This window comes from Nicotiana tomentosiformis, chromosome 6 (assembly GCF_000390325.3).
Source record: "Nicotiana tomentosiformis chromosome 6, ASM39032v3, whole genome shotgun sequence".
NCBI lineage: Eukaryota > Viridiplantae > Streptophyta > Magnoliopsida > Solanales > Solanaceae > Nicotiana > Nicotiana tomentosiformis.
The window spans coordinates 121044832-121060975 of record NC_090817.1 but is presented as its reverse complement, the minus strand read 5'-3'; the positions used below and the strand labels follow the sequence as shown (position 1 = coordinate 121060975).

At 36.4% G+C, this 16144-nt stretch overlaps 1 protein-coding gene across 1 annotated transcript; it reads left to right on the top strand.

The window, feature by feature from the left end:
• The first annotated feature begins 8148 nt into the window (after window positions 1-8148).
• Window positions 8149-15674, top strand: LOC104092354 (vacuolar protein-sorting-associated protein 11 homolog). The gene is made up of 5 exons (XM_009597946.4): window positions 8149-8596; window positions 9841-10014; window positions 10124-10447; window positions 10539-12299; window positions 14826-15674. The coding sequence occupies exons 1-5, from the start codon at window positions 8381-8383 to the stop codon at window positions 15213-15215; spliced, it is 2865 nt and encodes a 954-aa protein (XP_009596241.1). The 5' UTR covers window positions 8149-8380; the 3' UTR covers window positions 15216-15674.
• Window positions 15675-16144: the final 470 nt, after the last annotated feature.

The window sequence follows — 16144 nt, the reverse complement described above, 5'->3', positions numbered from 1 at the left end:
GCATAATTTATTTATTTTTAAAATTTAAATTAAAAAAGAATCTAATTATTACCTAAGCTAACTAATTTTGTCTTAAATTGTCAAGTGATCTATTGCGAGACTGTCACTTGACTTAATGTAGAGGTTTCTACTTATTCTTTTAATAATATTTAGAAGATTATGCGTTGCAATTGTAAATTTATTACCTATTTGTAGGTAATTTTCACAAATTAGATTTGATAATTGTCTTAAAGATTCGAGAATTAATAGCCTATAACAGAAGAAAATTATAAATGATTATTTGTAGGAAGAGAATTGATAATCCAAAGAAGGATGTAGATAATTTGCTTTAGCGTGAAAAAAGAAGATTGTCACGACCCAACTCTATGTCAGGCAGTGATGGCGTCCAGCACCGTTGCTGGACAAGCCAACAGTGAACAACTTCGCGATTTCTCTCTTTTTTTGTTTATTAAGCAATTCCAACATTTAGCCTTACTTAAATTTAAAGCATTTAATAAATAACGGATTTTTAAGACAAACAACTGGAAACATCGAAAAACAGTTATAAAAATTGAAATTACAAACCCAAAATCAAAGTCTACTAATACGTGCCAAGATCTGGTATCACAAGTGTGTGGGCAACTAGTAGAATATAAAAAAGATGATCATCGTATTGTCTGAAATAGAATAGACAAATAAAAATAAAAGAGAAACTCTGGCATACTGCTGAACGGCTCAGAAGAGGGCAGCTCACCGTGAAGTCTCGGTCCAAGATCAGGTATGCGCATCAGACGGGTAACTAGATGCACCAACTTCAGATCCTATACAATTAAGTACAGAAGCGTAGTATGAGTACATAAACAATATGTACCCAGTAAATATCCCGCCTAACCTCGAAGAAGTAGTGACGAGGGGGCGGCTTGACACTTACTAGGGCCAATAATAATGTAATTAAAGTATTATGCTAAGTATGAATATCATGAATAATACTGACAGTTAAATAAAGGGAAGAGATAAGTTCTTCTTTCATAATTAAAATTTTAATTTCAGTCATATCCTTTAACGACTTACATTTCAAGGCATTTAAGCAGTATAAATCACGAAGAGTTCCAAATAATTAACATGCGCAATTATGCCGAAGTCGTACGGCCCGGTCCAACATAATATTAAATTGTGCACTGCCGGATGGTCGAACGACGCGAACCATATATGCATCTATTTACTACCGAGGCGCTCGACCCGATCCATAAATAACAATATTTTCAAGAAAACACAAGTTTCTCATTTACAGTCAAGTATCTCATACAAACCTTCAAGTAAGTGAATTTAACCTTATAAAATTCTTTTATCAATTTCTATCATGACTAAGTGATTATATTAGCAAGTAAGGACACAAACATTCCAAGTATAGTATAATATGGGTCCTAAACTACCCGGACAATAGCATAATAGTAGTTACGGACGGACTCTCGTCACCTTGTACGTACGTAACCCCCCACAATTTGGTACAAATATTTTTTTATTTCACTTATGGGGTTAATTCCCTCTTACAAGGTTAGAAAGGAGACTTACCTAGCCTCAAAGCCTACTTCCCAATTCAAGAACGCGCTCAAACCTCCAAATTTGACGCCAAACGACTCAAAACTAGTCAAACATTACATAAACTAATCAATCTATGCTCAAAAGTTCATAATTCCACCGTTTAAGTGATTATCCAACCTAAATTGCAAGATTCCTAAAATTCACTCCTGGGCCCACGTGCCTGGATTTCGAAAATTTTCAAAGAAAATTGTTACCCATAACCTTAGGAACATAAATATATGATTTTCACTAAGTTCCATGGTCAATTTCATAGTAAATCTCATTTTTGTCAAACCCTAAGTTTCTCATCTAAACCCATTATTTCTACCAATTTTCATGTTGGAATCTACCCATAATCTATGTATTAAACTCATAATAGGTAGAAATTACTTACCTCCAAAAGCTAGGTGGGAATCCCTCTCAATAAGCTCCAATAATCGCCCAAAGAGTGAGAGAAAATGAGTGAAAAATGGCTTAAGTCCCATATTAAGTGAACCTCACTGCCTCTATGATTTTTGCATCTGCGGTGTATTGGCCGTACCTGTGGATTCGCTTATGCGGACCAGATATCCACTTCTGCGGAATTGTCGGGCCGGTTGGGGCCGCATCTGTGGAAGGGCTCCCTCTTCTGCGTGGAAGGAGCCGCATCTGCGGAACCTGGCTGGCCATCCTTGGATCGCATCTGCGAGGGCTTGGCTCGCACCTGCGGCTGGCCAACCGCAGGCGCGGTTATGACATAACTAGGGAGCTTCAGCTCCCGAAATGGTCTGAGCCTCGCCCGATCGACACTCGGGGCCTCCGGACCCCACCCGAATATACTAACAAGTTTGGAACCATAAAACGGACTCACTCGAACTCTCGGAACGCCCGAAACAACATTAAAACTAAGAATCAAATCCTAAAACCAATTGAATCAAACTTAAGAACTTCAAGTTCTTCCAATTCCTCCGAATACATCGAATCATGCTTATACTACTCGGAATGACACTTAATTTTACGTGCAAGTCTTAAATGACATTACAAAACTATTCTCGGTCCCAGAATTCCATTCGGACCTCGATAACACCAAAACCCGCTCCAAACCGATTTTAAAGAACTTCAAAGTTCTTCAAGAACCAACTTTCACTGTTGGGCGCCAAAATGTTCCTGGGTCATCCAAAACCCGATTCGAACATACGCCCAAGTCCGAAATCATCATACGAACCTATTGGAATCGTCAAATCCCGATTTCGAGGACGTTTACTCAAAATGTTGACCGAAGTCAAACTTGGCCTTTTAAGTCAACCTTAAGGAACCAAGTGTTCTGATTTCAACCCAAACTCTTCCAAATCCCGAACCAACCATCCCCACAAGTCATAAATCAGTAAAAGAAAGTACGGAAAGTATTATTTAGGGAAATGGGTTCTAGCAAGTAAAACGACCGGTCGGGTCGTTACAAAGATAATTTGGAAAGTTACAAGAAATTACACAAAGAAAAAAGTAAAAAAAAAAGTCAAAAAGGAATTTGGAAAGTGATTCATATATACGATATCTCTAATTTTAAAAGAATGGTAGGAAATAGAAACAAAAAAGAGAAAAAAGCCTAAATTAGTAAGGGATACGGTGAGGATAGTTTTGTCTTGAATAAATTAATTTTTTGCATATGCTTTTGATTTTTGGAAGAAGGTAGAATTTTCTGCTTCTTCCCAAAAGCAAAAAGATGCTTTTGCTGCTAGCCAAAAGTACTTCTCTGGCTTAGCCAGACAACATTTTTTTTTTTTTTGAAAAAGTATTTTTCTTTGGGAAAAAAGTACTTTTGACCTCCCAGAAGTTTGGCCAAACAAGCTCTAAGAGTCAAAATCTGCAGCCTACCTTGTTCCTCAATTATCCTAAAGAAGTACTGATAGCCCCAACATGCATACCAAAGAAAAGTATTATGTAACTTACAACTTGTTTAGATGGTTGTTACACGTACCATATTGTATTGTATTGTACTGTATCATTTGATGAATACAATGTTTGGATAGATTGTATCATTTGTTGTTGTTTCATGATATCACGCACCAGCAATATGAAGAATAAACTTGCAATATTATAAAGAAAAAATATGATACATGGTAAATTTATTATATAAAAAGGTAGGGTAAATGATAAAATAAAGCTATTTAATAATAATGAAGGGTGAGATGAGAGAAAAAGACAAGATAACGACGCAACCACACCAAATCGGTTGTTACATAAAGTGACACATTTCGTCGTTACGTAACGACGGATTTAACGATACGATACAATAAAATTTAAGTAACAACCAAAACAAACATCGTATTTAAAGTAACAATACGATACAATACAATATGTAAAAATCATCCAAACAATCTATTAGTATATTATAATCAATAGTATGTGTTTTTTGTAACTTATTATATATTTCGATACGGTTTTTCAATATTATTTTTGTAAATACCTAATACAAACACCATATCAAATAACAAATATCAAAATTTCGATTTTGATAAAGTAATTCTGTATTTATCAAATTATGCACAACCCTATTTCCCGCTTTCTCATAAACACAAAATAGTCCGGTCTCTGAAAGGTCACATTTCGCTTTTTTTAGCCCACATGTTAAGGTTGGATATAGATTTATTTTCATCCTTAAAATTTGTATTTGTAAGTAAGGCTGGCAAGTGGGTCGGTCCAGGACCAGGACCAGCCCATATGGGTAGTGGGCCTATACGGTCCTAACCGTTTAAGACCGGGACCGGGGGGAGGTGGGCTTGTAAGTGGGTCAGTCCAGGACGCGAGGCCCACGAGACCGGACCATTTGGGACCGGGACCGGACCGGTCCTAGCGGCCCTAAACGGTAAATTGACCGTTTAGCCATTTAAAAACTAGCCGTTTGGTTTGCCAAAATAGCCATTTAACCCCCCAAACTTTGTTTTAACCCCAAACTTTTTATAATTATACTTTTTCCCTATTTTCAACTATAAATACCCCCTATTTCTTTCATTTTTCCTCACAAAATCATCAATCTCTCTCTAATTTTCTTCTATAATTGCTTACTTTATTGTTACAATTTGTGCAAAATTGTGAAGTTGGTGAATTGAAGTCATCAAGTCTTCAACGATAATTAATATTTAACAAGTTGTTCGTCAATTCGGTAAACTCGTTCCAACTCTTAAGTTTTAATATTATAGTTTTGTTTGTTTTATTTACTTTGCTTGATTAATTAAGATGGCTTATTCCTTAAAAAAATATTTAGTAAAAATAAGGGAAAATTCAAGAGTGGTGAATCTAGTGGCCAATCTGTTCCTCTTCCACTTCCCTCGGCTCCCCGACCCAAACCTGTTACCCGTCCTACACATCATATTCTTGATAACGATAATAGTTTATTACAATTTACCGAGAGTCAATTTTGCCATAATATTGCACCCGATAAACAATTAAACCATGAATATATGAATGCTTTTTATGGTAATCCAACTATTAATGAAAATAATGATGAAGAAATAGATTTTGATGAAACACAACCGGATGACGATAGACCCACTAGTCCTGCTTCTGAAGTTAACCCAACTAATAATAATCCAAATGATGCCCCGTCTGACCCTCATGTTACTGCCCCTACTTTTTCTAGACAACCTTCTAAACGGGCAGAAACATCTGTTGTTTGGCCATTTTTTACTCAACTAAGAGAAAAAAATAGGGCTAAGTGTAAAACTTGTGGCAAAGAGTTAGTTTTTAAATATGTTGGAAGTCCGGGGGACGGAAAGTTTGACTAGACACGTATTGCTACACCCTCAAGATAAAGCTAGATATTTTCGTATGAAAGCTTTGGCCGAGGGGACAAGTGCACCTAGTCAGGCTGACCTTAGTACCGGGTCAAATCAATTTCAATCGGGAATTAATACTATTACCGGTGGTATTTTATATTATGATCCAAAAAAGATCGGGAAGAATTAACAAAAATGGTTACTGTTATGTGCTTACCCTATAGTTTTCCTTCTAACCCTCACTTTGTGCATTATATTAGAAAAGTTTATAATCTTACTTATAAAGGTTTTCCTCGCACAACCGTAAAGAGCGATATTTATAAATATAAACATGAATATGAACAATAATTGCGCTATTTATTTACTCATATAAATTGTCGTGTTGCTATTATAACTGATATTGGTAGGAGTGGTAATGACTGTGATCACCTTACTATTACCAGTCATTGGATTGATGAGGATTGGATAATGCAAAAGCGCATTATTACTTATAGAATAATTAATTCACGTCACACATGACAGTTTATTTCTAGCACGGTTACAGATATTTGTAGATATTTTTGCATTAGTGATAAAATAATGTCAGTTTTAATGGATAATGCTACTAGTAACACAAATGTTGTAGCCTTGCTTACCACTACACTAAGTCGTACATTTAGTAACATTTTTCATGTTAGATGTATTTGTCATATTTACCATTTAATTGTGGGTGATGGTATGTGAATTTTAAATGTTGAAATTGAAAAGGTTAAAATGACTCTTAATTGGCTTTTTTATTCAAATCGTAGAAGTAGACTTAGAGAATATTTTAAAAGATGCGATGAATTTAGCCTAAGAGAAAGAAAGGTTCCTAAACCTTGTCCAACTAGATGGAATTACATGTATGAAAGTTTAGTTGTTGCATATGAATATAGAAGTCCCATAAGCTCAACGTTTAATGCTAATTTAAGTGATAATGATGAGCACCTTACAAATGCAAATTGGACTAATGTTAAAATACTTGTAGATTTTTTAGAAAAATTTTATATTGCTACTAATGAATTTTCTGGTCAATATTATCCTACTATTTCTAACTGTTTAGTTTATATTGCAGAACTTGCAAATTTGTTTGATCATTTTTCAGAGGGTGGGAAAATTTATCAACTTGCTATTGATTCTATGAGAAAAAAGTTTAAAAAATATTTTTTCCCTATTTTCCCTATTTATGGTATTGCTGCATCGTTAAATCCTACTATAAAATTAGGAGGTCCTCAATTTTGGTATGAAACTGTTTATAATGGTTTAGCACTTGAAGACGAGGAGTTGTCTAAACTTCCGGACGCAATAGCCTCAATTAAAATAAATGTTTAAACTATTTATAATGCATATCAAGTTGCATTAGATCATGCTAGACCAAATGTTCCAACTCCTTCTTCTTCTAGTTCTCAATCATCTAAAAGAAATACGGGAGTAAGAGCACTTAGTGTTTGGGCGGGGTTCAGGGGTTCCCAAGGTTATAGTACTAGTGATGTTTCACAACTAAATGAGCTTGAAATTTATTTGTCACAGAGAATTAAGGAAGTGAATCCCGACGGCTTCTTTAATATTTTGGAATGGTGGAAGGACAAAGAAAAATACTTTCCGATTCTTTCAAGGATGGCCCGAGACATTTTAACTATTCAAGCTTCAACAGTGGCACCGGAGAGCGCTTTCAGTCAAGCAAAACTTCAACTCGGTGATTATAGAGCGTCTATGAGGGGGAGCTTGAAAAAATCAGTACTTTTCAGAGATTGGATCCGTTCGGAAAGAAGAAATTTTGGACTTGCTGAATCACAACCAGAGGTAGACGAAGCTTACGAAGAAATGCTAGCTGAACTTGCGGAGGATGCTGCTTCGCCCGGAAGCGGTGATGACCAAGCTTCTTTTCCGCCACCACCAACGGAAACTTGAAGGATTTATGAAATTTGTAAGAGATACCATGTAACTTATATGAATAAAAATTAATATGTAACTTGTATTTTGGCACATCTTGATTAGTTTCTTTTTCTTCTCAATGGTGGTATTAGCACCTTGTTGTTCTCATTCCATAGGGGGAGGAAGATTAAGAAAGATATTGCCATATTTTTTTTAATGCTATAATAAAATTATAACGCATTTCTTTGAATATCTCTTTATAATATTTTTATCTTTAAATTTGAATTAAAAAATTTAGGTCACAATTCTATAATATAATTTACAAGGAATTACCTTAGATATTTTTATTACCATTTTTTTCTCTAACTTCTATAATTTTTTTTAAAAAAATAGAAAGTATCCGTTGGGCCCACTTAACTCACTTGGGCCACTTAATCCGGGACCGTTAGTTCGTGGTCCCGGTCCCAGACCGGTTCCAACAAGAAACCCGCGAAATCCGTGACCACTTAGGACCGGACACGGCCCACATACCACCCTTATTTCTAAGTTTGTTAAAATTGAGCACATATAGTCTATTTAACAGATTGCCAATAGTCTAATAAAAAAACTGGGTGAAAATATTTACTTCAGCTTTACTTAAATATCAAATTCCTCCTTCAATAGACATTCTGCCCCTGCCCCTGCGTCCTACACGATATCTATTTTGCCATTGCCAAAAATCTAAATTCTAAAATAAACCCTAATTTTCTACACACAAAAAATTCACTTTTCCCAAAAAATAAAAAATAATAAAAAATTGCACAAAACAAAAGCTAGAAAACAGGCAGAAGAAACGGGTACAGCAGTGACCCGACAAGTCCAATTCGGTATCATTCTCCAAGCTTTCCATTCTCTCATCGACCTTTTCATATTACTAGATCAATCTCACGCCCAGAAACCAATCAATCTGGTCAAAATTTCATCAAATAACCAAAAGGGTCGAAATTCAATTCTTGATGCTATAGCATTGTTGCAAAAAGAAAAGATTGAATTCTTAGCTATATAGAAATCCTGAATTTATACTAGTCAGTGGGTTCAGAATTACACATATGTACATTATTTCTGAAGTTTTCAGTTCGAGCCGAAAATAGTGGGTGCAGTTGAGCTACTGCTAAGGGCTGATCAACAACAAAAGGATGTATCAGTGGAGGAAGTTTGAATTCTTTGAGGAGAAGTTTAGTGGGAAAGTAGCAGATGATATAACGGGAAAGATCCAATGTTGTTCCAGCGGTAAAGGAAGGATTGTATTGGGCTGTGATGACGGCTCCGCTTCCTTATTGGATCGAGGATTGAAGTTCAATTATGGTTTCCAAGCTCATTCTTCCTCTGTCCTCTTCCTTCAACAGCTCAAGGTTTAAGTTTTTCTTATTTGTTTTAGTTTTTCAAGTTTCTCCTTAATTATTACTCACTCTATTTTAATTTGTTTGGCATAGTTTTACTTGACATGAAGTTGAAAAAAATGAAGAATTTTAAAATTTAGCAATTTGTTTGGCATAGTTTGACACGGAGTTTAATAAAGAAATGAAGACTTTTAAAACTTGTATATCATAACATTCAAGTAGCTATGGAGTTTCTCGTTAAGGAAATATAAAAATGTGTCATTCTTTTTTTAACGGACTAATAAGGAAAAGTGCCAAACAAAATGGAATGGAGGGAGTACAACACAGACTTAGTTAAGAACAGAATGCAATGGAAGTTGAGGATCCATATCACCGATACTAATTTGGTTAGGAGGGTTTAGTTGTTTGTTACACTTATATCGAGTTTGGTGTTTATTAGCAGAATTTTCAGTTTGGGTAGAGACCTTGTATGTTAGTAAGTGAATAAGTGTGAAAGTAGAGAACCTCTAGTTTAATTTGTCTTAGAAGACAAGTTTTTTTTATTGTTGGAATGAAATGGGTCTGAGTCGAGAGAAATGGATATAGAAGACCCATATAATGAATCGCTACTAGTCGGTATTCAGGCGATGTTGATAGATGGATTGATTGCTTGATTCTGCTTGTTGACAAGTTCTCACAACCCTGGAAACTCTATGTAGAAAGTTGATTAACTGTGTTTTTGCATTGTGGAATTCAACTCTAAACTTGTGTTGGGTGAAATGCTGATAAAAAGTTTTTTTTTGATGAGTGGTTTGTTATTAATTAACTGGAGTTTTGGTTTTTGTGGAGGTTTCCATATGTTTGGGACCTGAAGGTATCAAGTAAGATACAGAGCTTCAAAAGACGTGAAGTTGAAATTTACTTCTACCTCACTAGAAAGTCTATTGCAGCAATTTTCTTTCAATTTAACTATTTAATCGAGCTGGATGGGTGGTTGCATTGATAGTATTGTTTCTCTGGTATCTTTTTATTGACAACTCTATTCTTTTTTTCTGGAAGTACACCTGCTCACGTGCCTCCAGAGAAGAGTAATCTTTTTGCTTTTTGCCAATTTATTACTTCATTTGTTATCTGATATCTCGTGTTTAGATTGTGAGAATTAACAGAATTTGGATGAAAACCCAGAAAGTTCTAGATCCTTAGAGTATGCTTATTTTAAAGTTGATAATGCTTCTGATTCCACTAACTTTGTCTTTCCTCGTTTCTCTGTTAATTAGCAAAGGAACTTCTTAGTGACCGTTGGAGAAGATGAGCAAATATCTCCCCAGTCCTCAGCTGTTTGTCTTAAAATTTTTGATCTTGACAAGATGGAGCCCGAGGGAACAAGTACATCAAGTCCAGATTGTATTCAAATACTGCGTATATTTACCAACCAGTTCCCTGAAGCAAAGGTGCATATTAGTATTTAGAAAGCTTTTTCTTTCTTATCTAGTTGTTTGCCTTTTCTTTTATTGCATATCATTGGATTAAATAATGGAAGAAGAAAAATTATAACTGCAGATTACGTCATTTTTAGTTCTGGAGGAGGCTCCACCATTATTACTCATAGCTATAGGGCTGGACAATGGTTCCATCTATTGCATTCAAGGAGACATCGCCCGTGAACGCATCAAGCGCTTTAAGCTTCAGGTGGATAATCATTCAGACAAAAGTCAATCCTCCATTACAGGTCTTGGTTTCAGAGTGGATGGTCAGATGCTTCAGCTGTTTGCTGTTACTCCAAATTCGGTAAACCTGTTCAACATGCATACTCAATCACCTACCCGGCAGACTCTTGATCAGATTGGATCCAGTGTAACTAGTGTTGCAATGACTGATCGATCGGTGCGTGCTAATTGAAGTGTTCTGTCTTATCTTCTTTCCATTTTTGCTGATAATTTCATTGCATAGTGTCATTGATATTATCCTCTTATAGGAATTCATTATTGGTCGGCCTGAGGCGGTATATTTCTATGAAGTGGATGGCCGTGGTCCTTGTTGGGCCTTTGAAGGAGAGAAGAAATTCCTTGGGTGGTTTCGCGGATACCTTCTGTGTGTTTTTGCAGATCAAAGAACTGGAAACAATACTTTCAATATTTATGATCTGAAGAACCGGTTAATTGCCCACAGTATGGTGGTTAAAGAAGTTTCTCAGATGCTTTGTGAATGGGGTAACATAATACTTATTTTGGAGGACAAATCAACTTTATGTATTGGGGAGAAAGATATGGAGAGCAAATTGGATATGCTTTTCAAGAAAAACCTTTATACAGTTGCTATAAATCTAGTCCAAAGCCAGCAAGCTGATGCCGCTGCAACTGCTGAAGTGCTTAGGAAATATGGCGATCACTTGTACAGTAAACAAGACTTTGATGAGGCTATGGCTCAGTATATACACACCATTGGGCATCTAGAACCTTCGTATGTCATACAAAAATTTTTGGATGCCCAAAGAATCCACAATCTCACCAATTACTTGGAAAAATTGCATGAGAAGGGGCTTGCCTCAAAAGATCATACCACTCTTTTATTAAATTGTTACACCAAATTGAAAGATGTTGAGAAGCTTAATGAGTTCATCAAAAGTGAGGATGGGGTTGGGGAACAAAAGTTTGACGTTGAAACTGCAATAAGGGTATGCAGAGCTGCCAATTATCATGAGCATGCCATGTCTGTTGCTAAGAAAGCTGGGAGGCATGAATGGTACCTTAAAATTTTGCTTGAAGATCTAGGTAGATATGAAGAAGCTTTAAAATATATCAGCAGCCTTGAGTTGAGTCAAGCTGGGGTGACAGTGAAAGAGTATGGCAAAATTCTTATTGAGCATAAGCCAGCTGAAACAGTTGAAATACTTATGAGGCTTTGCACAGAGGAATCGGAACTGCCCAAGAAGGGAGCATCAAGTAGTGCATTTATCTCCATGTTGCCTTCTCCTATTGATTTTCTCAACATTTTTGTCCATTACCCACAGGCACTTCTGGAGTTCCTTGAAAAATATACCAGCAAAGTGAAGGATTCATCTGCTCAAGTGGAAATTCATAACACGCTCCTGGAATTATACTTCTCTCATGATCTGGATTTCCTGTCAATTTCACAATCTAACATTGATGAAAGTGGAAATGATTTAGCACACAAACCATTAAAAGCAGTATCCGATGGGAGGGCGATACCAGACAAGAACGACTTAAATGATGAGAAAGGTCGTCAAGAGCGACGTCAGAAGGGGCTGGCCTTGCTTAAGAGTGCATGGCCTTCTGAAGTAGAACAACCACTATACGATGTTGATCTTGCCATAATTTTATGCGAGATGAATGCCTTTAAAGAAGGACTGCTGTTTCTTTATGAGAAGATGAAACTTTACAAAGAAGTTATTGCATGCTACATGCAGGTACATGATCATGAAGGTTTGATAGCATGCTGCAAGAGATTGGGTGATTTGGGTAAGGGGGGTGATTCTTCTCTTTGGGCAGATTTGTTGAAGTATTTTGGTGAACTTGGAGAAGACTGCTCAAAAGAAGTCAAAGAAGTATTGACTTACATTGAGAGGGATGATATCTTGCCTCCCATTGTTGTTCTTCAGACACTTGCCAAAAATCCGTGCCTCACTCTCTCTGTTATCAAAGATTACATAGCTCGAAAGTTAGAACGGGAGTCTCAGCTGATTGACGAAGACCGCAGATCTATAGAGAAGTATCAGGTTGGTACTTGTCTGTTCCAATTCCCTTTTATATTTCTGGATGTGTACATATTGGGTTACTTGGAATGTGTAAACTAACTTGCCTCCTTTCAGTCATTTCCTTATTAGAGTTAAAAGGTTATTATACTACAATGGCATAACTAAGGGTCACTTAGCTTCAGTGCACTGTTCTTTCTTGATGTGTGGTGAATTATGGAGTTGTACCATCTACTTAACTTATCTGAGCCTTTTCATGTAGTACACGTTTCAATATAGTCTGCTGTTGATATCTTCCATATGTTGGTGAAGATAATGAGTGCTCCATATTATCCCAACATAGTTCAGAATCTTTTTCTGTTGCATCAGTAAATGAGTTTAGTACTTATCAAAGGGACTCCCAATTCGCTGAGATCCCATCTCATCTCATTTGACATACTGATTTGTGGCCTAAGCAATTTGGAGAATGTTTTCTTTCGTATTCTCTTCTCTTTGTGTTTGTTGGGTTAGAATTCCTTTCAGTCCTTTGAATACTCTTACTGATTGCCCCAACAAAAGATTCACAGTATACTCGTCTTACTTTGTGAGGCTTTGTTTCAGAGATTTTGACCTTAGGCCGTCCATATTGCTGGATAGATGAGAGGACCTGTGATTGTTATTTTTTCACCATCTCGAATTGATTGAGTGTGTTTTCTTTTGTTATTGGAGGTGTATTCATGGATGTTTGAGTCTTAGATCGATATCTGGGAGGCCATTAAGTTTAAATCAAGAATATATGTCCGCTAGTCTGCTACTATTTGAATTCCTACTACTGTGTACTTCATTCTGTCACCCGCTCATGTCCACTTCATGCAACCTTTTTCTTAGCCCTCCTGAGCAACCTAACATTACTCCCAGCATAGTTTCCTAGTGTTAGAACGTTTATTTGAACTGGGGATCTTTACTCCTCGTGACCTCTAACTAGAAAGTAAAACTGCTAGGACGGTTTTTCTTCCCTATTGGGATCGTCGATGGTCTGCCTTCTGAACTAGTGTACTGTTATTGTTATCATAGAGTTGTTATTTGTCTTCCTCAATGTCGGGAAGAAGCCGGTTTCACGCATAAATTTACTTATATAAATTCCTCCCATTTTATCCAAATTACCTTGCTTTGAAAGTGATGCTTTGATATGGCCTTCCTCCCTGTACCTCAAAAACCGTGAGTATCAAGTGGTAGTGTTCATGCCAAAACTTTAGTAGTTTTCCAGAATATCAAGTGTGAGATTTTGAGATTCTAAATTCTAGTGCCACCACATATTGTATTTGTGTTTTAAGATTTATTAATATAATCAGAAATACATATAATTGTTATTCATCATACCTTCTAAAAATATGCGGAGCTTGGGTTTTCTTGATTTATGGGTTCAAATTGCCACTCTCCTTGATCTACTTACACCATGGCTCTCAATCAGGGTGTGTAAATTTTGTTACTTTTCTTTGAGAAGGTAACATAAAAATGGATCAGTGTATCGGTGGGCGATTGTTACTATTTGAACTCCTACTGCTGTGTACTACTTTCTGTGCACCCACTCATGTCCACTTCATGCAACTTCCTTCTTAACCCTCATGAGCAACCTAACAGTATTCCCATCACAGTTCCCTGGTGTTAGAACGTTTATCTGAACTGGGATTTTTACTCCTTGTGGCCTCTAACGAGAAAGTAAAACTGCTAGAATATTTTTCATACCTATTGGGATCATCGATTGTCGGTCTTCTGAACTAATGTACCAATGTTTTTATCATAGAGTTGTTATTCGTCTTCTTTAATGTCAGGAAGAAGCTGGTTTCATGCACAAATTTACTTGTATAGTGCTATTACAAATGCTTATGCCAGTAGAAAATATAGAGAACTTCTAGTATTTTTCTTTTTCCTTTTTATTTTGTATAATGTTGGCCCGAGATAAATTTAAATGGGGAACAAAGGTCAGTAAGGATTCGTATGGCCGACTCCAACTTGTGTGGAAGTAAGGTGTCGTAGTAGTATTTGTTGTTTAAATGATTTTGCCTTACTCAATTGATATTTCAATAGATAATGGAAAGTCACTATACCAAAGTTCAAGTTATCCTTTCAGCAATAAGTCTTGCATACTCTTTTTTTTCCATGTTTTGTTTTTTCTCTTTGGAAGAGGGAGGATAGAAGTAGCTGGAATAGCTGTCTTTAATCCTATACTACTGGCATCATGTCTACCTAATACCTATTGCCTTCTATTGGCTGTTCCACATGGAAAGCATTCTTTTTCACCGCTGAATTAGATGCTTGACTTCTATTGCCTTCTCTCGGCTTCAAGCACCTAGAACCACTACCGAAACCCGCAATTCTCCGAGCTCGCTAGCTATGCACCTGTAAGACGGGTAGTCTACTTGAAAAATACTCCCTTTTTTTTCTATGGTCTTTTCGAGAAAAAAATATTCAGTTATCTCGATTTCTATTTTTATGTTCATCTGAGTTCTTACGGATCTTTAAACACAAATTGAGAAATATAATATTCTGATTATTTCCCTCATTTTGCAGGAAGAATCATCAACAATGAGAAAAGAGATCCAGGATCTAAGAACAAATGCTAGAATTTTTCAGCTTAGCAAGTGTACTACTTGCACGTTCACACTCGACCTTCCTGCTGTACACTTCATGTGTATGCACTCATTTCATCAGCGCTGCCTTGGCGACAATGAGAAAGAATGCCCCGAGTGTGCTCCCGAGTACAGAGCTGTTCTGGAAACAAAGAGAAGCTTGGAGCAAAGTTCCAAAAACCCAGATCAGTTCTTCCAACTGGTTAAGAGCTCTAAGGATGGATTTTCCGTAATTGCTGATTATTTTGGCAAGGGGATTATCAGCAAAACTAGCAACGGGCATGCTGAAGCTCTTAGATCAGGCAGCGCTTCTTCCGGCAATGATTTCTAGGATTTGATCAGCACTGGTCATCAAGCTTTCAGCACATTTGTTGTGTACCCAAATTCTTGAGATCTTTTCAGCCATAAGTAGGTGAATTAAAGATGCTTGATTAAACTGGATGACCATCCAAAACAGAGGTTACTGAGCGATTCGTTCACAAGAATGTCAACCAAACCATGTATGTTTCTTAGGCCACTTGATTTCCTCAGACCATTTCATTATGAGGGTCTTCTCAAGATTTTAATCTATTGAGGATCTTTCATAACGTTGTGTTCTCTGCTGATTACTTTAAAGTTTATTGTAGAGCGTCAATTTCTTCTTTTATATAAGTTGTACCCTGGAATTGAAGTATTGTAAGAATTTTGTGTGAACAGAATAAGATCATTCTATGTGCTGAAAAACATCTGATTGATTTGAACAACTTGCTAAAACTTGCATTATATAAGGTGGATTTAAGCTTCCCTATTATCTTTTGCTTCCCTTGAAGACTTGAGATTGACAGCCAATGGGATTAGCATTCTGGTTGATTGTGTGTCACACAATCACTCTAGTTTTGGAAAAAACTTTAGGCTTATTTTGGTAACACTTTGTCATTATTAATTGGTTATTAAGCAGCTTATTTTTTTATTTGCTATTGCAGCAACTTAATGCACTTTGGGTTTGTAGGATGAAGACTAAAGCTTGTGTTGTTTTATTAAATCACAGACTTTGATTAATGAAAACTTATTCCAAAATCATGCTTTGTTCAAAAAGATTGTTTGCTAAATCTTTTATAGCAATGAACTTTCCTGCTAAAGTAATTAATGTACGAAATGGGGTGATTAGAGTTATAATCTTGCAATTTCACCATTTATCACTTAGGTACGGAGCTTCTGCTTCCAGCTTCCCTTTTTCCAACTATTCACGGGTTCATTTCTACCTTAAAAAAGGAAGGAGAG

What these genes read in the sequence shown, in the direction of transcription:
- LOC104092354 (XM_009597946.4), top strand. Translation starts at nt 8,381, where the DNA reads ATGTATCAGTGGAGGAAGTTTGAATTCTTTGAGGAGAAGTTTAGTGGG. An exon ending in TTGCAATGACTGATCGATCG is followed by an intron (nt 10,448 to 10,538) that starts GTGCGTGCTAAT and finishes ATCCTCTTATAG; the next exon opens with GAATTCATTATTGGTCGGCC. An exon ending in GATCTATAGAGAAGTATCAG is followed by an intron (nt 12,300 to 14,825) that starts GTTGGTACTTGT and finishes CTCATTTTGCAG; the next exon opens with GAAGAATCATCAACAATGAG.